Source organism: Fundulus heteroclitus, chromosome 7, assembly GCF_011125445.2.
Source record: "Fundulus heteroclitus isolate FHET01 chromosome 7, MU-UCD_Fhet_4.1, whole genome shotgun sequence".
In the NCBI taxonomy this organism is placed as follows: Eukaryota; Metazoa; Chordata; class Actinopteri; order Cyprinodontiformes; family Fundulidae; genus Fundulus; species Fundulus heteroclitus.
This window is the reverse complement of record NC_046367.1, coordinates 25166068-25188684: the sequence shown is the minus strand read 5'-3', so window position 1 is coordinate 25188684 and position 22617 is coordinate 25166068. Positions and strand designations below refer to the sequence as shown.

The 22617-nt window shown below is 37.8% G+C and overlaps 2 protein-coding genes across 3 annotated transcripts in view; both read right to left on the bottom strand.

The window, feature by feature from the left end:
* The window catches only part of myo3b (myosin IIIB), a 116666-nt gene extending 106717 nt beyond the window's left edge, over positions 1-9949 (bottom strand). The window contains exons 1-2 of the mRNA XM_036139273.1: positions 9853-9949; positions 9544-9571 (exon numbers count right to left, since the gene is read on the bottom strand). Of these exons, the coding sequence (XP_035995166.1) occupies positions 9544-9571; positions 9853-9919 (95 nt within the window). The 5' untranslated portion in view covers positions 9920-9949. The remainder of the gene's footprint in view (positions 1-9543; positions 9572-9852) is intronic.
* Positions 9950-11207: 1258 nt separating this feature from the next.
* Positions 11208-22617, bottom strand: part of ubr3 (ubiquitin protein ligase E3 component n-recognin 3) — a 58004-nt gene continuing 46594 nt past the window's right edge. For both annotated transcript variants that reach the window (XM_036139271.1, XM_036139270.1), the window contains 8 exons: positions 22414-22514; positions 21674-21798; positions 17990-18097; positions 17629-17754; positions 17318-17497; positions 15077-15286; positions 13711-13850; positions 11208-13168 (listed from right to left, as the gene is read on the bottom strand). In XM_036139271.1, coding sequence (XP_035995164.1) covers positions 13051-13168; positions 13711-13850; positions 15077-15286; positions 17318-17497; positions 17629-17754; positions 17990-18097; positions 21674-21798; positions 22414-22514 — 1108 coding nt within the window. In that variant the 3' untranslated portion in view covers positions 11208-13050. The remainder of the gene's footprint in view (positions 13169-13710; positions 13851-15076; positions 15287-17317; positions 17498-17628; positions 17755-17989; positions 18098-21673; positions 21799-22413; positions 22515-22617) is intronic.

The window sequence follows — 22617 nt, the reverse complement described above, 5'->3', positions numbered from 1 at the left end:
CTAACGCTTATTACTTTGCACAGGGAACAGAAAGCTGGTTGTGATTGACTTAACCCAGAGGTCACACTTCTGCACTGCTGCAACATGAGAAAAAAAAAAGCCATATCAGAAAATAAAACCTATAAACAATGAAGCACAGACACCACCATCCCAACAGCTTACTAAGCAACAACCAGAAGCACCAGCGTGCCACGCTATGAGTTTAAAACAACACCAAACCTAGCAAAAGACACAGTCACTACTTACATGGCAAGGGTTATTTTCTTCTGACTCATCAGCACTGCGAAAAGTTACAAGAGAAGAGTCTCTGGTGATCATAATAGAGCAACAGCGATAGCAACAGCAAATGCTTCCTCAGGAGGACAGGGCAACAAGTGGCGTTTCCCACAGTCACTGAATCAGCCGTCTCCTCTGAGAGCTTTCGGTACACATTAAGAAGTGCAATCTCCTGGAGATCAATTGGATTGGTCAGAGATTACGTGACCTGAAGCGGCGAACCTTCACTGCACGTCTGAACAAGCAGCTTTAGGAAATGATCGCCGTGTGTAAGGTGTTTTAGAGGCTTCCTACATTTAAAGCGTGATGTTCTTGTAGCTAAAAACACTGTCAAAAGTGTTTAACACGAAAAACAAAATAGCATGACAGATAACAAACCCATATTTTTCCATCCTGGGCAGCATGCACCCACGTTTCTTTTTTTTTTTCTCTCTTAACAGAACGACACATTCCCCAGATAAACCTGATGGAGAGGGATGTTTATTTTCAATCCTTTCATCATAAACATGTTAATGCATCACAGAGGTTGTGTGACCCTGAGGGAGTGAAGGGGAAGTCTTTTATTTTACGGGATGTGGAAAATTGATGTGAAAAATTATGTTTAACCCTGTCACTTGGGGACAGGTTTATGAATCATATTACAATGGATTTTAGATAGGTGTTGAGGAAAGACGCTCAAATAGCACGGAGATCAACTGATATCCTTCAGCATGTCCTTTGTGGAAAATATACGTGAAAGAAACTTTACCTTCAGCCTAATGACCTCTTATTATATTTTTAATGAAATCACTATGTCAATCAGGATTCCTGAACATTCTTATGTGAAGTTCTCAGTTAGACTCTTTATAATGTAAAATACTCGAGTTCAATATAATTTTTTGGCTGGCTGGCTGGATGGATTGAGTTATGCATATTTATATACAGTTAAAAACACTTATTTTTCTTTTCATATTTATTCAAGACCAGGAAAACATTGAATCAAGTTTCATCGCTTTCCATACAACAGGAAGCCTGCTCAGTAAAGGATTTTTTTTTATAATCTTCTAATTCTGTTGGCCTTTTCAGCTTTTGTTAATTTCCAAAATGTTTTTACATAAACAAAATATAATATAAATGTTAAAACAATCCACGCGAAAAAAAGATATATGATGATATTTTGCAATTAGCATTAGAGATCCAAAACAGGAAAAATAAATAGATACTTGTGGCATTGGATATATCTAAGTGAAAAAGTAAGTGCCCACCCTTATAAATGACGAATTAACAGTGGTTAACTTCTTTTAATTTAAGTTTTCCGAGCCACATCTGACCTGTAGAAAAAAGAAGTGGTCCTGTCTAACGACATACATAAGCCTAAAATATCCTAAAAAGCAACACATTAAAGGTGCATTGCTTAGGTTGTGCACAATTTGAAGTTAAATATAATTTATTTTCTTTCCCATATATTCCCCTTACAGTTGCCTGACGTGTAAAACGAGTCATCTTCTACTTACCGCAGGACCAGGAGCTGGTCCTCTTTTTGCTAAAAAGATGAGATGCTGCTACAGAGATCTTTTACTCCTGACAAAATTTGTATTTGTTGCATTGGGAATGCGCATTCAGCAGAAATAGTGAATCCAGTCAACTCCGCCTCATTGCCAATTAACTACTTGATAACTCTTGGTGACAATCCATGGTGTTCGTGCGCTGGCTCGCTCCTTTAGGTCAGTGCACCTTTAAGCTCTGACCTAAAGAAACTCAATAACACAGATGAAATACAGTCATTGAAATTACTTGTTTGGAAAGGGTTACGGAGCCATTTCTGCTGCTTTGGTGCTATAATAAACCCTTACCCAAACCAACCTGGCCCTGTATGAAAACCTAATTGAGAGCTATAATCGATGACTTGTTCATCAGATTATTCAAAGGAGGACTGGCTGTGCTGGCCTCATGCCAACATGGGCTGACCGCGTAACAAATAAACAGTATTGTTTCTGGGACTGTCATGTGCAAAGGCGTTGCTGTTGCAGCTGCAGTAGAAAGCATCTTCCCATGCAGCTGAAACAAACAATACTGTCTCTCCACACCAGAAAAATAATGAAAGGGGAAGAAAAAAAAAAACATGAAAAAGTGCGCTTTGTATTACACATCATACCCTGTGGAAGAGAAACACACACCTCCAAATTACGCAGAGGCTGGATGCCAGGAGACTGAAGGAAGTTCTGAATGATTTTGGCTGCCGTTCAAATGCAAACCGTAGGTCTAATTGTCCCTTAACAAACCCCCGCCATCATAATTAGCAATGAGGAGAGAAAAGGAAGAAGAATTAGTTTTACAGTATTATTCTAAACTAGCTGCAATGTGACTCAAGATACAAATTTAAGAAATAAGAGCCTTAGTCATCTGCATGACGCTTTATTAATGCTTTAGCCAATATATATATATATATATATATATATATATATATATATATATATATATATATATATATATATATATATATATATATATATACACACACATGGGGCTGTTTTGTGCAAACAGATGTTCAAACAGGAGATCCTGAAGAACTTCAGGCAAACCTAATTCAGTCTGAAGGGTGCATTTTACCAATAACTGCGACTCATAAGCTCTTCTCTTCAGTAGTTGATCAATACTGTGGGGTTGATCTGTATTTTTATACAGGGACATCCCGACAAAATGTTTTTTGTTTGTTTTTTTATTTCAAAACTTTTAATTAAATGTTCATTCATTCACTTTTTTATCCCAGAACATATTCTGTAAACTATGTTTTCTTTTCCGTTATAGTGCCAATGGGAAGAGCGTTTCTCTGGAGTAGCTTACAGATATCATTGTTTTTCTGTTTTTCTGGCATAACATACAGAGGAGCTAGTTGCCTACATGTGCCAGGGCAGTTTTCCTCCACAATTAGAATAACTCAAGACGATATACTAATTGCATGGTTGACTTTATGAAATCAACACTTGATTCATCAAAGTAGACAGGCCACACAGATGTAATAGTGACCTTTGTTTTTGTAACCTTCAACCATTTGGATTCCTTGCATGTACGTGTGTGTGTGTGTGTGGGGGGGGGGGGTATTGTTCCTACTTAAACAATTTAAAAAGGCAGAAATTTATCATGTTTCAACACATCTCAGGTCTTTTAATGTGAGTCAGACATCTTTACCCAAAGTAATGCGTAACACAGAACAGAATCAAACATTTATCCCTGCTCCTCTGTTTTGTAACCTAAACCCTGTGTAGGTCGTATGGCCAGTCATCTGTTCTTTAACACCTATCTTTACCACAGCTTTTAATCTCCAACGATCAGCAGCAGAATACAGTTTACCTGCTTCACAACGTACGGCTGAAAATTTCCCTAACAGTGTGTACAAACTGAAATAACATGAAAATGCAGGGTGACTAATATGCTCCTGTTTTACTAACTGCCGACGTTCTTTTAGAATAAATGCTTACTTGCTCTCTGTTAAATACACAGAAGCACTCCTCCTCTGGCTATCGCTAATTCCCTGAGCAACAAACTGCTCCCGCTGCGGTCATTGCACAAATACCATCTGTAATATTTCCTCTTCATGCATGTTTTCATCAATCATTGATCCTTGATTCCTGATTTTTAAAAAAAGACTCAGATCAAGAAGGCACAAACCAAACATACCTGCTTCTGTGAAAGTGTGTCGCTGCCTCACATCCAAATGCTCCAGACTAATTTAGCCAATCTAGAGGGATTAATAATTTACCAGCAATCTGCCACCTGATCTGCAGATGGGTTTAAATATTCAGGTGGCAGATGTAGCCAGTCATAATGGTGGCTGATATGAAGCACCTCAGGTTGCAGGCAGGTAACCAGGAAGTCAGTGACAGTTGCTAAGTCATGTGACCACTACCTGTCTCTCCTCAGCACACACTGCACTTTACTTTCAGACAACTTTAAACCTCACTTTGTCAACACATTTGAGACAAACAACTTAGACATGGAGACAATAACTTGGAATTACATAAAGGTCTGGGTTCAGGACGCAGGTTTAGAAGTTTTGGAATCTTATACAAAGTATTATAAATATTTGAACTATCACAAGGTAAAATATATCACATATTCTTTAGGAAAGAGTTTAAATTTAAGTTGAGATTTCCATGTTTTGGTTTCCTCCCTTCTCATGTTTATAAATCAAAACCATAAGCTCCATTTATGAATAATTATTTATTATTTCTTTAAACAAAACTGTTGGCAGCATGTTCCTGCATACATTCTTCTTTTTCAAACGACTGAGGGGGTTATTGGGGGTCATGATTGAAATTGGATTACAAAAACTTAAAAAAAAAAAAAAAAGTATTATACTAATATGTTTTTATAATTTGCATAAATAAAAAGCTTCCAATACAGAAAACACAACATTTTTGAGAAAAAAAACAACAACATTATAATAAGATTATATAAGATTAGAAAAGGGAAGGATAAATTTGAGCTTTAACAATTATTAACTTGATGGAAGCAATAAATCAGGTTTAATTTCATCCAGTCTGTGTCTGACAAATATTTTTCCTAAATAAAAAAAGCTCTAATAACTTCTAAAAAGATGGGCTCCTTTTCTCACTAAGCTTCTTTTTTTAATGTGGTTATTGAGAAGTTTCTTGATTTATTTTAGTTTTTACTTCATCCTTTTATTTTTAAAGTTTGACTTTGTTTTATGGAACAAAAGGAACATTTCAAAACAGTTCCATGCCAAAAATTTCATTACAGGAACCAATCAGTAACAAAACACTTACTGTACTATACATTTAATTTTGGAGGTTATTAAGTAAATGCCATGAAATTGCTTACATTCTAATCAAGTGCATTAGTTTGTGGATTTAATATTCAATAATGGTTTATTCTACTAACATTAATTTGATATTTTTTAAACAAATCCTACCTAGAAATGTTTTTATAAGAACTGATCTGAACATGTTGGTTCAGTGCCCTCTGGTGGGCTGTAGACCACTCCAGGTTGTTCACTGCCACTCTCCGCTATGATGGACCTCCACCACTTGGAAGGACCTTGATACTTCAATGGATGGATGGTTGAGCACAGAACGGTAAAGTTGGTATGTTTATATGGGTTGTACTAAAAATTTATGACATTGAGGTTACTTTTATGGGATTTCAGAAGTTACTTTCCTAGAACTTAGAGGTTAGTCTTAAGTACCAGGTACCTTTGTGTGACTTTCCCAGAACTTGCCGGGAACTTTCCTGGAACCTACCTTTTATGTAACCTGGTAAGTTCTACTGGTAAGCTCTACCAAGTATGTTTCAGTAACGTACTCATAGGTTTAGAGCAAATTAGTAAGTTTAGGCAAAACAACCAGTAAGTTCCACAAAAGTTTCAGGAAAGTATATTGTAAGTTTTGAAATGAAACCTCTAAGGTGACTGAAAGTACCCACCAAGGTCGTGAAAGTTTTGAAAAGTATACAGTAAGCTCTGAAAAGTTAAATAGGTTCCCAGAAAGTCACGAGAAAGTTCTATGAAAGTTCTCAGGAAAGACCTGGTAAGTTCTGGAAAGGTTTGGGCTGTAGTTGTAGTGCTACTAGTTTGGTGACAAAGTATTGTAGCAAGTGAAGCTTCCTAATCCTGAGGAAGATGGTCCTTCTAGGCTGTGGTTATCAGGGAAACACTTAACATGCCAGCTAGTTAGAAAAGGATAAAATATTCTCTTCATTTTCAGTAACTCTTATTTTTATTTCTTTTTCATGAACCTGAAGACTTTATGAAAGTAACGATGAAGTAGCTTGTCGGTAAGAACTCTGACCCAGCAGAGGTATTTGTTCTGATATAATACAACTTCATTTATAAAGCATTTTAAAAACAACACCGTTGACCAAAGTGCTGATGGACGAGATTTTCTGCATCCAATAAACCTGTTTGTGTCCAGTTATGGCAGAAGTTGTGGATCTGCATTCGTATTAATCCAATGCATTTGATATTTATCAAGCTGAACTTGTTGGTTTTAAATATATATTCAGGAAGATGGTTTAGCAAAATTTTACCTACATGCAATTATCCTGATTATCCTGTTCTTTATGGACTGTCAGCCACAGACATGCTTTGCACATTTATTAGATAAAAACTGAAAAATACTGGCCACTATTTCTGAGATTTAAGTCAATATAAAACAGAACAGATAGAAACTAACTAAATTATTCGATCAGTTAGCGTAAAATGAAATAAAATGCGTTATTTAAATCAATTTAAATAACTTTGCTCAGTGTGTAGAGTTTGAAAATTGATTTAGTTATTTTTAACTGGAAAACCGATATAATGTATTGTTAAAAACTATACATATAAACATGCCTGTGCAATTCTCAGTCATCCAAATTATCGCAACAGTAAACGTGCTTAATTCAGAAGAAACCAGACTTTTGCTCAGTTCTTTCTGAAAACGTTTTGACACCTATCCAGGCGTTTGAATGGGCTTCTATGTCCTTTAAAAACAGCAGCGCTCCAACTACAGGTTGCTCAAGTGCGAGCCGCCAGGATTGACAAGGACTCCTGGACAGGTGTCGTAAAGATTTCTGAAAGAACTGAACGAAAGTTTAGTTGCCTCCAATTTAAGCCTGTTTACTGTATGCATATAAAAAAATTTAAACGTGTTGCAACCAATTTTTGTGCAAAACTGTAATAGTTGGTTTTACAAGGGCCGGCTATATGAGTACAAATGTGAGAAAGTTGCAGGGCAAACACAGCTGCTTCAAAGGATAGAGCACTGGAACAGGACACCTACTGATCCTCGACGGGCGAAGCTCAGGTTACCTTTTGTGTCTTGTGTGTCAGTGAAATAAAAGCCAGACGTGACTATTCAAACTAAATAAACAAGTTAATCACAGTCTGCATCTATTTGTTGGAGAACAATTCATTAAAACAAACACTAAAACAAGAGGTGTGTTATTTTGTAATAAACAACCTCCCCATTCTCCTCCTTTAGGGTATTTGTCATTTACACCGAGGTGCAGTTTTACAACTGTGACGGCCTTAGACAGGGCGACAAGCTGCACAACATCTTTGTCACAAAAAAAAAAAAAAAACGAGGCAAAGTGAAAGTGAGTAATCCCATTTTCTGCTTCTATCAAACACACAATTCTACTTTTCTGTGATAAAGCCTCATGGGAACTGCTCCTGGTAAATAACCCCTTTGGTAGGTCTGCAGAGCATGAGAGAGAGAGAGAGAGAGAAAAAGAGAGAGAGAGAGAAAACTGTAATCCCTTTTAAGGGGATATGAGGAAAGCTTTGCAGTAAACCTCCACCAAGCGAAGCCTAAACGCCGGTGCCCTTGTTTTCACCCTGGATGACCAACACCCCCGTCAGAAGATGACAGACGGCCCCAGCATTTGCTGCAATTTAAGCAGCTAACCTCCAGGATTAATAATCCTGCAGGTGCACAACAACGCAGGATACAGAAAACATGATTAGCAAAACAAAGGCAACCTCATCAGGATCCATCTCTGTCATTACAAACACTTCAGCGGCCTCTTTGTGTTGTGACTCAGCAAAGCAGCAGCAACATAAACTTAGTGGTTGTTTAAATGCAGGAAAGGAGACCATTTAGGTTCTTAGAGAGCAAAGACAAGATAAAAACATGTAAATAGCAAATGTGTTACAATATACCCAAAATTAATTTTACACCCTGGAAGATTTAGATTTAAAATTGTTTTATTTTTAACAAAGAGATTTTTTTTCTGATTGGAAATGAAACTGATGTTCTCCAAAAGATGTTAAAGCAATGTACGAGGCATCAGTTTGAAAAACAAGTTTGTGTTTTAACAATATCGGAATGTCTAAATATACTTATACCCCTTTAAGATAAATAGTTAATGTGCCAATAATGGCATTATAGCAGCTCAGCAGAAGGTCTCCTTGTCATCACCCTAATCTTTAGCTCCATGCACGGATTCTCTACTGGATTCAGGCCAGTCTGAGCCAATATGAAATGTTAATATTACTTTCAGTCTGAAAAAACATTTAAAGATTTCGTTTTACCAAAGGTATGAATATTTTTGGGCTTAGCTGCATGTACCTCGCTGGTAGCAGATATTACTGATACACACAATAATCATTCAAGGTTTCAAGGATGGAAAATAAGCTATATATCGTGAATGGTTACTTCTGACTGTACAAATTATTATTATTTTTATATTTATTAAGGTATGGAATCAATGGGGATGTTGATATCAACTTTATTTATGTTGCACTTTAAACAGATGTTCCACTAATGTTCTGTACAAATTAGACAACTAAGTATAAAAATATTTCATAAAACCACAAAAGGAGAAATGAATAGGATCAAATTCCATAAAAAAATAAAATTCAGTTAGATAAAAGGAAATACAATATTGTAAAAAGGAGATTGTACATGGACCTGACCTGAAATTAGAACTTAATTCCTTTTTTTTCCTAGTTGTAGAGAATAAGTTCTGTTGGACAAAGTATTGACAGCATAGGTACCATTTGTTCTGCCACAAGTAATTGGGTAATATTATATATATATATATATATATATATATATATATATATATATATATATATATATATATATATATATATATATATATATATGAGAAATAACTGCAACAGAGAAACCAGTTTGAAGGCTTTTTATGCCTCTTTAAGGTGCCTATAAATGGGGCCAATAATGGTTGCTTGTTTGAAACAGTTTTATTTAAAAGAAATTCCGAATAAATATGACTGCTTGTAAAAAAAAAAAATGAAAATAAGAAACGAAAAGTCTTCCCTACGTTTTTATAAATGAATTATAATTAAATATTATTAAAGATTGCCCTTCAAAACCTCTTATGGTTCTTATGTGTATAGTTTTTAAATGAGTAAAAACGTTTATAGTTTGGTGCCAAGTTATCTCATCCGTTCATTGAAAATCAACTTAAAGTGAGTTAGAATTGCAAGACTCCAATAAATCGGATGTTTCTGTTACTTACTTTAAAACACGTGTTTTGTGTGTTTTCACAACTCTGAAGAACACAGTCTTTAACTTTTCTAAAAAAAAAAATATTAAATCTAACGGCGATCATGCAGCTTTCTTGCATCACTTTCAAGCAGTTTTGTTACGTTGCATCGCTACTATTTAATTTAATACGGTTTGATTTAGCACACTGGAAATGTTTCAGCTGTGGTGAGATTTATACCAGTCAGACAACCTGAATGTTTGCAGGTAAAACAATATCGGAAGGTCTACCCTTGAGAAAACCTTAATAAAGGGAAGAAAAAAAACAAGCACCTACCTTGACATTGCCTCCTTTGCTATTCCATCTGCAACACGAGAAAGGTCGTCAGTCACACAAGGACCTTTATATCTGGGTCAGGCTCCATATAAACCAGCATGGAGGGTCATGCTTAACAGCCTCCCATGCAGCTCACCCTCCGAAGCAATAAATGCAAAGAGATTTTTCTTCCTGCTTGGTAAAGGGTTTTAATTATTAACCGTGCAGATACCCGAGCATGTTGTCCTGCAGACCGGAAGTGGTTAGCAGGATGCCCACTATCACTTTATGCCACCATTAGACAGCGTGAAGGATCCAGGATGAGCCTACCTGCAGAGGGAGGAACGGGAGGAATATGCAGGGAAGCCTGTCGGAGGACCGCCTGTAACACCAACATCTTTTAGCCTAAATGCAGCTGCAGAAACTCTGAGGCTTTTTAAGCATGGCTCAAATTCCACCAAAGCACACAGGCAGTTTCTGCCCCCTTCTTGCTCCCTAATTGGTAAAAAACAGAGGCTTTGTGCCACGGCTGGTCATTATGGTCATTATCCACAGGGCCTCCCTTGTTTATGGACTCCAAACCAAGTATGCTGCAAACGCTCCCTCACATGGGTCACTGAAACTCATTTAACTTCAGCAGTGCCTAGAACAACTACTCAGATTCCTTTGTTTTTTTTTTCCTTCTCAATGTTTAAGCCAAATCTTATCTGCTTATTTAAAATGTGTTTTTTTACTGGCTGCTGACTGCATAAAACGTTGCATTTTACAGATTTGGTTAAAGCCCATATAGTTGGCCAATGAACTGCAGGTCAGTACCTCAAACAGCCAGACAGGAGTCAGAAGATTGTAGAAAAGCTTATTTTGCAATACAGATCCAGTTTAACAGTTTGCGTACATTCACCATGAACGTGTGTGTCCAAATCCTGCTTTTTCTTCGAGGGTTTTCCTGTATTTAGCTCCTTCCATCTTTCCATCAACTGACAGGCTTCCCTTTTCCCGCTGGAGAAAAGCATCCCCCTAGCATGATGCGGCCACCATCAGGTTTCAGAGGGAAGTGTTTTCAGTGTAATGTGAAGTGTTAAGTTTTCCTCCACTTGCACTTTTCTGCATGTGGACCAAAAGATTAGATTTTGCCCTCATCTGATGAGAACCTTCCCACGCTGTGATTTAAACAGCGTGTGGTAAACTGTGTGCAAGAGGCAAATGGCTTTCCTTTGGCCCTGATTTTATGTATGGGTCTCAGAATAACAAGGCTGAATCCAAATGCACACGATCTTTAGAGTTTTACTTGAACAAAATCAGACCATTCTTAAACTCTCAATACCTAATACTTTAAGGCCAATGTACAGATTCTCAGGCAATAGAGAAAATCCACAATAAATCGAACCATGTGCATGCTGTTTTTTCAAAAATAACTGCAGTTGTATTTTGTACAATAATTGCACTCAAATTAACCAATTAAAGCATTTCAAGCCTCAAATAATTTGTGTTTGAAGAATTTTGTTCAGAACTGCAAATCTAGGCTTAATGGAGTTTCTCCTCAGTACTGATGTTGTTTCTTTATCACTTCGATTAAATGAGTATAAAATATCTAAATTAAAACATGTTTGTTGAGAGGATTCCTGTAGTATTTTAGGTATGATTAAAAAAAAAAAAAAAAAACACAAACCAACAAAGGAAACCAGTCAATGTGTGCTTATATTTTATTCACATATGTTACATTTTGCATTAAATGTCCCAAGTCATACGTCCTGGTCAAACTCAGAAAGTTTGAGTCAGCATCTACAGTAATGTACTGTATTCCCTCTTCAGTCACACAGGAAAACACACAGAAGCTTTCAGTTACAATTTTACACCCATTACTCGTTGGCTATTTGGTTGCGGTCATTTACAAAGTGGGTACAGCCAAAAAAAAAAAAAAAAAAAAAAACAAAGACAGAAAGGGAAGAAATCTGGGGAGAAAGAAAATCAGCATGCAACAATTCTTTAGGAAGTTTCTGCCATGAGCTTTTTGGATAAACTCACATCGCAGCACGACTTGGCCCAGCGTTGTAATCCTCGACAGAAGCTTTGCAGGCACGACCGAGCCACGTCTCCAACCTCCCACAAAGCAAGGCGATGATCAGAAAATTAGGTAGCCCACACAAACGATGGCTGCTTAAGGGATGCCATGCACGCTCTTATAATGGATACAACTGGGTGATGATGCACGAGTAAGAGACAGTCATGATGAAATGCTCTGTACTGGAGATATGAACTTGATGAGGACGCCGAAAAGGAAGGAATCCTTTCTGACAGCACAGAGAGATCAATTAGGAGTTCTGGCTTCTCAAAAGAACCGTACGTTTCGCTGAGTTTTTAGGATCTAGAGAGATGAACTCCCGACAAACTCGATGTGATATTTATTTATTTTTTGTTGTTGTTGTTGTTCAGACGTGGAGCTCAGTTTTGCCAACGCAGCAGGACTCGATGCCTGCGCGGTGATATTTATGAAGCTGAAAAAAAGTGACTCATTTGAGTTGCTATTTTTTTCTCCTTTACATTCAACCAAAGAATATAATACTAAAATAAAAAAATATATACTAAAAAGGCAGGTTAATGACACCTGGGAGTGGGTGAAATATGGCGACCGCATACCTCCTTAAACATTAAAGTGAGTTTGAATCCACATTCCCAGCCATCAACTGTAAACTCAAAGCACAACCTTACAAAAAAAAAAAAAAAAAAAATCTTCACAAAAGTTAACATTACTTTAACAATGAGCAGCAGCCTTTATTTAAATATCTAAAACATATTTTTTAAACAGCAAAGACGACAAAAGAGGAAGAAAGAAAAAAAATTCCTGAGGATGGATTGCAACTAGACCCAGAAAGAGTCTTTTCTTGTTCGCGAAAGAAAACTCTTGCGTCTTGATGGGTGGACTTGGTCTGGCCTACCATCACGTCAGCCGGCAGAAACGTCGTTTCAATCATTAGGAGCTGGAAACCCGCGGCAGAGCAGCCGAGTGCACCGGGATAAATAAAAGGGATATGCGTGTTCATCAAAAACGGGGCAAAAACGTATCAATTCTGTTCGGGACTTTCTGCTATTCTGATATTATACTTTCTAAATGCACGTCTACCTTGATCTCCGTCTTTCAAAGCCAAACAGAGCCGACTTTTCCAAGCCTGCTCCAGACCACGTTGATGGGGAATAAACCTATTCTCTCTTTATTTTGATCTCGCCCAGTTCAGATTCCTTATTTCCTGTTGAAAACCACACGATAAATCACTTGAACGCACACACGTGTTAATCTTTTAGGCATGACTGTACACCAAACGTCACAGAAACCAAAAGCTGTGGCAGCGATAACCTTATTGGAAGTTTGTTTTTTCTCATATTAAGGATTTTCCTAATATTTTTTTTATCAAGGCAGACACGAGCCAGGAAATCATAATAATAACAATGATAATAATAATGATTAAAAACATCTTTATCTTGGGTTTGTTTGTATATATATATTTTTTTTTAAGTGGACTTTGGAAGATCCTAGAGTCCGTTGTAGTGCGGCCCCCAGCGTTTATTGATGTGATCGAAGGTGTGAGAAACCCACTGCTGCTCCAACACTCGATACCTCTCTTCACACAGGAACAGAGGCTTGCCACGGCTGCAGAAAAGACACACAGCAGGTAAGAACAATGTGAGCCGAGGCAATTTTCATCCGTACTGTGCCGTTCGTACACAGGGCAGCGTAAAGTATTTTAAAGCAAAACAAAGGAAGCGAAACGAAAGCATAAAAATACAAAAAAAAGCATAAAACTTTACATAAACGCATGATTTGAATATGAGCGTTAATGCTGTTGATTCTTTAATATTTACTCTTTGAAAAATATAAAAAATAAATCTCCTTGATTTTGAATTTGTAATAAGATAAAAATAAAAGTGATTTTTAACAGATCAAAAAAATTGATGGGAGAGATAAAATTATTGATACGTTAACAAAAATAATGCGGCAACAACCGTATTCTAATAACACCGTTAATGTTTTAAGAAACACGTTTTTGAAAAACTTGCTTTAACCACAAAACCTGATACCTCCTCAGTTTTCATTTTCTAAAATAGAACATAATTTTCTTGCTGTTGTCGTCTTGTTGTCGCAACCAAAGTAGTTCCAGTTTGAGTTTTGAAGCGTTTGAATATTCCACGTACCGTAAATCTCGATCTTCCTCCCCGTGAGCGTCAAGGTAAACAGAGCCCCACAGACAGAAACGATGTCCCCGGATGATGATGATGACTGAGGCATTTATCAGTAGAAAGATGCCCGTAGCTGCGCCACAATGTTGGGAGTGCTGCAAAAACAAAGATCACATAAATAAAATGGACTGGTAAAAATGTAGCTTAACCTGACGAGGTGCTGCTCAGAGACCAGACTCGAGTCGCTGATGACCCGCACATAATCATAAGATCGCTGCCATCTATCCGGCCTATTAAGCTGCATTAATGAGAGTTGCAGTTCATGTTCTGTCGCATTATTGTTTTAAACTTGGAAAATATTTGATTTAACATATAACGTAATGGAGTGTTGAGGCCTGGTGTGAATTATTTTGATCAGATGTCCAACATGAATCAGACATACGAGTCTGTATTTAGACTGGAAGAAAAACAGAAATAGGCAGCAGCATTTTGTGTTGAAAATTGTAATAAATGTAACAAGAAAAGCTTTAACTGTCAGAGCCGGGTTATGTTTATTTTGATCAAAACTTTTCTATTTTTAGATGCATATCTACTTATGTAGTGAACAGAGCACACCTGCTGCCGTGGTTTTTTTAGTGGACTCCCTAATATTAAATTCTTCAGAAACATTTGTCTCGATTCCCCGTTCTGTCGGTATCTGATTAAATAAAATCCACGGATCTCGAAAGTAATCCGGTTTCACTTTGGGTGCATGTGACAACTTAGCCTTTGAGCAAAAGTGCTACTAGGCATGTTTGGACAGGTCTGCAGGTGTTAATCGAAAGACAAAAAAATAGAAGAATGTAATAATTACACTCTAAACCAACAAAATACAGCTGCCTACATACAATTAGATACCAAAACATCTGGCCTACCTGCAACACATCAGGAATTAGGTGGATAAACCTAAACCTAAAGCCAAATCTTAATTCTTTGTTTATTGCTTAACATGAGTCAAAGTCCTTAACTCTGGCACAAGTTGCACAATATAGTTATAATTTTAAAGAAAAAGCTAGCCCCACCATTTGTTTCCTTACATTTCTCCTGTGAAAATAAAAAGCAACAGAAACTCCACTGGGTTTAAAAAAAAGCTCATTCCTCTCTGATCAGGCCCCCTACTTAGCATAGGAAGAAAGCTACGCTGGAGGAAAGCAGCGAAAATTAAAGAATAACTACCATTTATTAAAATTCGTTGACAACTTTAAAGCCACCATCAATAACTCAAAAATGCATTTTTGTATTTTATCAAGTATAGATCCTACACACAAAATCTCAATTTACTGTGACGTCAAACATATTTTTCTTTGTCCCAATGAAATGGAAAACATGGTAGGGAACTTACCAAAACACATTCACAGGTACCCTGCTGTTTGCAGCACCCGCCTTTCAGACAGACGAAAGCGCCACAAACCAGGCAGAGCGCAGGGTCTTTTGGCACCTTTTTGCAGGCAGTGCAGGCCTTTCTGTGATAGTACTGGAAGATGATGTTGTAGTTGTCAGGTAGCTGAAGAAGGCGAGGCGCTGCCCACTGAGGATCATGGACCAGCAAGCTCTGCAGAGGAGAGGAACGACAGCAAAGGTGTTACAGCTAGGGTATGAAACAGAAGCCTGCAGGGTGAAGGTCTGATGGGCTTCCAGATGAGCGAGCGGTATAGGTAGCGAGCTTCTCACAGTATTACCTTACTAATATAACATTTCAAAAACAGAAAACACCTTTAAAAAGTAAAAAACTGGAACAAACAGTCTTGCGTAGACAAGCAAATTCTTCCCACTGTCTTCAAGACATGCCTGTAGTCTAATGACTGGTTCACGCAGCAGAACGATTTGCACAATTTTTGTACCCATTCTTCCCCTTCCAACACGCCGCGATTATCGAGATGGCTCTTAAGATAATCTTATGAGATGATCCTGCTGTGTGTGGTGTCTTAAAAGCAGCGTCAGCCTTGAGTACGTCTCTAGTACGCGCCGACCTACAGTGATACAGTGACACAGTGTAATGTAATGCTCCGAATATCCATTAAGCAGAGTGGGTTCATTGCTTACCAAAGTCGTATTTACACATTTTAACAGATTTTTGAGCACATTGTCCCACATAAAATCTGTCGGTAGGCACAACTTTAATCATATATAAAGGAGATCTGCACCAGATTATAAGGCGCATCACCAGTTAAATCACAATATATATAGTAAAGAGAATCGGTCCAAGCACTGAACCCTCTGCTACTCCAAATGTTACCCTGGAGTGAAGCAGATTTATTATGCACATGAACAAACTGTAATCTGTTAGACAAATAAGATTTAAACCAACCTAGTATTGGTCTCTTAATCACAAGTTTTTCTAAGAGAATATTGTGATCAACTGTATCAAATGCAGCACGGAGATCTAACAGGACAAGTACTGACTCAAGTCCATGAGAATATCATTAGTGACTTTCACCAGAGCCGCTTCAGTGCTATGATGAGCTCTGAAGCCTGACTGAAACTCTTCAAACAGGTCATTACTATGTAAATGCTGCATACTTGTTTAGCAACTATTTTCTCAAGAATTTTAGATAAATCAGGAAGATTAGATATAGGTCATTAATTTATTAAATTGTCTTGATCAAGAGACAGTTTCTTAAGTACGGGTTTATTAACAGCTACCTTAAAAGACTGTGAACAAATCCATTTACTAAGGACAGCTTAATCATTTCTAAAATGGGAGCAGTGATCAAAGGGAATACTACTATTTTATATATCTGAAGCTAATATTTTAGATAACTCGCAAAGCTCAACTGAACCAAAACAGTTCAGACGTAGGTACGGTGGTGGCTCAGGGGTGATGCACAAGATGGACGTGCGGAGGCCTCACTCCTCGATGCGGCCATTCTGGGTTCAACCTCCTGCCTTACTGACCTTTGCTACATGTCTCCCCCCTCTCTCTCGTCCCTTTTTTTCCCTGTCTGTCTGCTTTGAAACAAAGGCCATTAGTGGCACACAAAAAAAAAGTAAAAACAGGCCAGACACAGATCAGGTTCTGGAGTTCCCTCCAAGGCTGCCACATATAGATGTTTTAACAATTAAAAGCTGATGGAGCAGCTATTTTTTTTAATTGTTTTGGTAAAGAGCAGTTCCTCATTCATTGCATCTTTATTGTAAAGATAATCAAAAAGACAGAATGAAAAAGTACTATATTTTCTTTTTATCAGAACAAGAGAATAAAATAAAATTAGGAAATCAAAGCAAATGCTGTATTGAATTTCTGGGTGGGTAGGTGGTTGCTCACTATTTAATTAATATTGCTGTTATCAAAGATGTCACTGTTGAGCGATTCCTTTACGCCTATTTATGAATGAAAACCCCAAAAAAATCCTCAGTATTTAAAATTTTTGTTCTAAAAAATAGTTTTTGTGAACGTTCAGGCTTTGAGATAGGCAACTGAATAGATATAAGAAAAAAACAACACCTCCAACGAGCCTTTAGTGCTCAGATCTAACAACTTGCAAGGAATTGCTTTTGCTTGTTCAAAACCTCCAAAACCCCAGAAAACCCATTCATGCTTCACATTCTCTCAGCGTTGGCATGTTCATTAAAATTCACTTACTAGTGATTGCTCAGGTTGCATCTGAGATAGCCCTGTGACCTCATCACACCACTGCGTCACCAAGTCAAAGGCGTTGAAGGGCCACTCCAGACATGAGGCACTGTGTACGGCGCTGGGAGGCTGAGGAGCTGACGGCAACAGCCCTAAACACACAGCCAGAGACGAGAACTCCTCTTCCTCCTGAGGCAAACAGGAAAGCAACCGGTGAGCGTTTGAAAAGAAAAGCACGCCGTTAGACTGAGCCGGCGCTCGTTTTAATCTCAGTGGGAAAGAGAAGCAGAAATATGGGTGATGCTTAGGCCGAAATGTACCGGGCAGCCGGTCAGGTTGTCTCCGTAAAGGTGGTGCTGCAGAAGGCAGGAGAGGCGAAGGAAGGGCAGGCAGAACTGCTGCAGGCTGAACTCAATAGACTGCGGCGACCACACACTGGAGCTCAGCTGGAGAGGAAAGCAGCAGAAACACCTGATCAATAACCGGCCAACAGCTCGCTGATAACGCCGTGATATACGACAACTCCAGGAGATAAGCAGAGATATTAGATCACCGTCTATGAGGGTAATGGCCAATTTATAGTAAAACAGGAAATGAAAAGGGGGCGCCGAGAGGAGATTGTATGTGATCTTCATGGCAGTAAAGTTTTAAAGGAGCTAAACAGTCACCGTAAAGACTCACCATTGTAGTTTCTTCGCTGTTCACCTTGTAAACACTCTTGTCCTTTGAAAGTTCACCGATGACGTGACTGAGCAGAGCTTCGAAGGACTTCTCCGAACTCGCAGCGTTCTGAGAGAGAACAGCAAAGATGTTCCCGTCACGATGTTGACAACACACTCAGAACAGACTAAACATTTGAGAGATCTTCAACATAAACTGACATGGACAAAAGATTTCAACTCAAACAAATAAATAAATTTATAAGCCTCATTTTAGGTCGTTACAGACCCTCCGCTCCTTATGATGAGAAAACACACACAAAAAAGATCTGTTGAACCTTTAAGAAGCAATAAACATGTTTATTAAGCTGAATGTAAAATTTAGTGTACACATGATTTAATACAAACATCCAGAGTAGCATTAAATATATGGAGGGTTAAGGAGGATAATATTAAATAAATATATCAAGAAATAAATAAATGTACCATGAAATAATAAAATGTAAAATGAAATAAATAAATATACCATTAAATGTTCTATTGATTAGTTAAATGTACAATTTCTTCATTATATCATTAAACAATAAAATTTACCATTAAACTATGAAATATAAAATAATTAAATATATAATTTATGTGAGTAAAGATTTAGGCCACAAATGGGAATTGCAGCACAGGACAAAAAAAAAAGAAAAAAAAAAAAAAAAGAGAGAACTACATGGCATTAAAATGAAGTGAAAGGCAGAAATATTGTGTCCCTTGCAAAAGTATTCATGACATTCTTTACTAACAAGGTAACCGCTGGAGACGGGGTTTTATCTAATGGCATCAGGTTAAAGGGGGCTGAATACTAATGTTTTAAATTTGAAAATGTAAAAAAATATGGAAAATGTGTATCATGTTCTTTTAACTTCACAATTATGCACAACATTGAGTTGGTATAGCAAATAAAAATCCCATAAAAACACATTGAAGTTTGCAGTTTTTATGCAACGAAAAGTTAAAAAGTTCAAAGGGTGTGAATACTTTTGAAAAGCATGTGTCCGCTAGCCTCGTGAGACCATCCTGATCTCGCGAGCTTTCAAGGTTTCACTCGCAGATCAGTCTGGATACTCTCCGTTAAAGAAAATTTGGAGCCGTTCACCAAACGAACGTCCAATCAGCGTTGGCTTTCAGGCGGGTTGAGGTGTGACGCAACGAGGAGCGACAGTTCAGTCTACAGAACATGGCGGCTTCAGCCGATGAAACTAGCGTTAGCGTGGCTATCGAGCAAGTTTTATCGGAATTACAAAGTATTTCTTTGCTGAGCTAACGAGCCTTTACCTGCAGCAGCAAGAGTAGCTTGGCTTGTGGTTGTGTTTTCGTCGTTGCTCTGTTACGAGCGACGACGAATCTGATTGGTTCATTTGGCCCGTCTATCACCAACATAGGCCAATCAGCTATCCAGTATTTTCGCCCCTTCCCAAAATTACTTCAACGGAAGGTTTCCAGATGGATATGCGGAGCAAATCTATCTGGCGGAGTCAGGTAAAGAGTATGCACCAGCATAGGCCAGAATATAAACTTCCTCTACAAACTGATTCTAACATAAAAAGTAACACATGCAAAATAAACTAGAAAACAATGTGTTTAATCAATCAACCCCTAACTAATTAATAATACAATCCTAGAACGGATGTTCAGGCAAACACAGAAACTACAGAAACTTAAGATTTAGCTTCTGACAACTTTTATGTGTTGCATTTGAGAATTAATTTAGTCTCAATGTGCTCCACAATTCAACTCCTATTTTCTCTCATTTGTCAGCTATTTAAAGGATTTCACACATGGGACCTTGCAGGTACTTGCTGGATGTGCATCATTTGTAAATGCCTTTTTAACCAGTTATTATTGAATAATCTGATCATTGTATATATATATATATATATATATATATATATATATATATATATATATATATATATATATATATATATATATATATATATATATATATATGAATGATTCACTCGAGTATATGTAGTTTTCCCCTGTACAAGACGTGCTGCCGCTACAGAATACACCGACTAATGCAGCATAATATCTGATTAGCAGGAAGAGACATTACTGAATGTGTGTTCTTCTGATTTGAATGTGTGTTCTGCTGATCTGGCGGGTATTTTATCCAGAAGAAAAGCTGAACACATTCATCAAGCTGAAGGTGGTAGAATATAAAACAGCGGTCTTATCTCGTCTGCTGTCCTTTGTCGCAGATTTATAGGGGAGGACTGTAAAGTCTAAAGCTTTCCTTTCTCGAGCCTCTGATCTCTCTTCAGTGCGCTTTCCGTTCACTTTCATGGGTGTTGCACGCAACTCAATATGGATATTTCATACGATTTCACACTCATATCAACAGCGGCTTGTGAGCATTATTGACAGTACGATGGAAGATTACTAGATAGAATCTCTTAAATTAGTAGTTTTTCAGCTAATTGGTTTAATAATTGATGAACAATTCCAGTGACACCTGGTAACAATTAACACTGTTTTGTATAGATATTAGTTTAATTCTGTTTATTTATATAGCGCCGATTTCTTACAAACATAACAAGACACTTCGGCAAAAAACGAACAGATCTGAATTACGTACTTAATATATCATGGGTGTAACTGTAAGTCACACATTGACATATATACCCGTAAGGTTTTGGGTCTCGATTCGACGCAGGAATAGAACAGCACCAAATAGAAACATTATTTTCACTTCTTTGAAACAGCAAATAGTCTTGATGGTGACAGGACTCTAAGGCTAAAAGCTCACACTGCAGGTCTTGATGCTCAATTCAGACTTTTTGCTGAAATCAGATTTTATTGAGGTGGGCGTTCATATTACTACTAAATGCAGCCGCCATCACACTTCTGTCTGAATGGTTCAAGACCGCAAAGCGACCCACATGTTCAGATAACAGGAGGAGACGTCACAGAGCAGCGCACTGTTTGCGGAAGTAATGGAGAATGCAATTGTTTCTAGAAGTGTTCAATAAAGTTTTGTTTAAAAAAAAAAATCTATAAAACACAGAGACAAAACAAGTGTTTCTTTCAGCTCAATGCAAACTAACAGACAGTACAGAACCATATAACCACTTCTAATGCAAGAATACGCAATGCAAAGGTTAACACCTTTTAAACTGTTAGGCACCACACTTTGAGTAACACATAACATTTGTTAAGAACCTTCAACTCAGGTGGTATTTATTTAAGTGTACATTGTAAATTGCTGCATGGTGGAATATCACCTGTTAACTGTATTTTAGGACCATAGGGCGAGCCTCACAGTTCGTTCTCTATTGCTGTGTAACTAGAGACCTCAACTTTGTGCACTTCTGACTAAATGCTTAGACCACTGCATTTCATTATTTCCTACCACTGTTGCACTTGTTTGGTGTGGGCTGCTTTAGAAGGAAGCCTATTTTATTCAACCAGAAAAAAAAAACGTAAACAAACTGGTCTGAATGTCAGAGGTCACTGTCTGCGACTGACGAGTTCTCCATATGTCTGCACCCGGTAACATTTTAAGATGAATAAATTACACCCCTAACATAATTAACGTTCATGCAAGTCAGCAATTTACCAAGCAATGAAATGTAAAAAAACATTAAATAGCTCCTAGAAAGCAAAACATGAGCATGTAGGCTCTCGGAGCATGGTTATGTGGTTTGACATTCACCTTCTTAAGTGCACCTGATGTGACCCAGGCTTGCCTTTCTTCATAGCTGAGTTTGGTTGACAGTGCAGCCAAAGCCTGAGTGAACTGCAGGTTGTACAGCATCTTGATCACACAGGTAAAGTGCTCTACGGGAGGACAGAAAAGGACACTGAGCTAGGTCACATTTATAAGGATACCTGGGTTTAAAACTGCTAGTCGAAGGATTGCACAGATGTTTAGGGACATTGCATCTGGTTCTTTTTGACATGGAATGCCGCCGACTGGTATTTAAGTTGGTAAAGAAAAAAATTAAACAACATGCATTATGTTTGATTTATCCATGCATCAGAATGTACAATAACAAGAAACAGTTTTATCTTTGTTTCAAAGTCTTACACAGAGAATCGGAAATTTACTACACTTGTATTTACAGCAATATAGAGATCGCTTTCTATAATCCCCCATTGATCATCCAGTCATTTTCTCAGAAAGTTCCCTTTATTTTCACAGGAAATTAATTGATTAAAGAATAAGTGAGAAATGAAAGAGACACAACGGAGGTGTGGACCTCCCATCATCAGGGTCAGTTCTTCATGATCCTCGCAGCCAAAACAGCAACAAGAGTCCAGATAAGAAATGTGAAATGCTTCCTTCAGACACTCAGGCTTAGATGATAAGGGGAGGGGGGGGGGTCCCTTGTGTTGCAGCTTTAAAAAGCTCTGTGCTGCTGCGGTTTCATGACACCGGGAGAGTAACCTTACCTTTACGCAGAGGCTGTGGCATAGTTAGTACAAAGATGATGAGGAGGGATGGGACATCTCGAAATAGCATGGGGACCTCAGGTCGCTCCTCATCAAAGCCACTGCAAAAAATATAAAACACAAAAAGGAGCTTTTCATTAGTACCGCATGTAGGCAGTGCAATGTCAAACAGCTGTGGTAATGTGAAACCAAAAGAGCATTTCA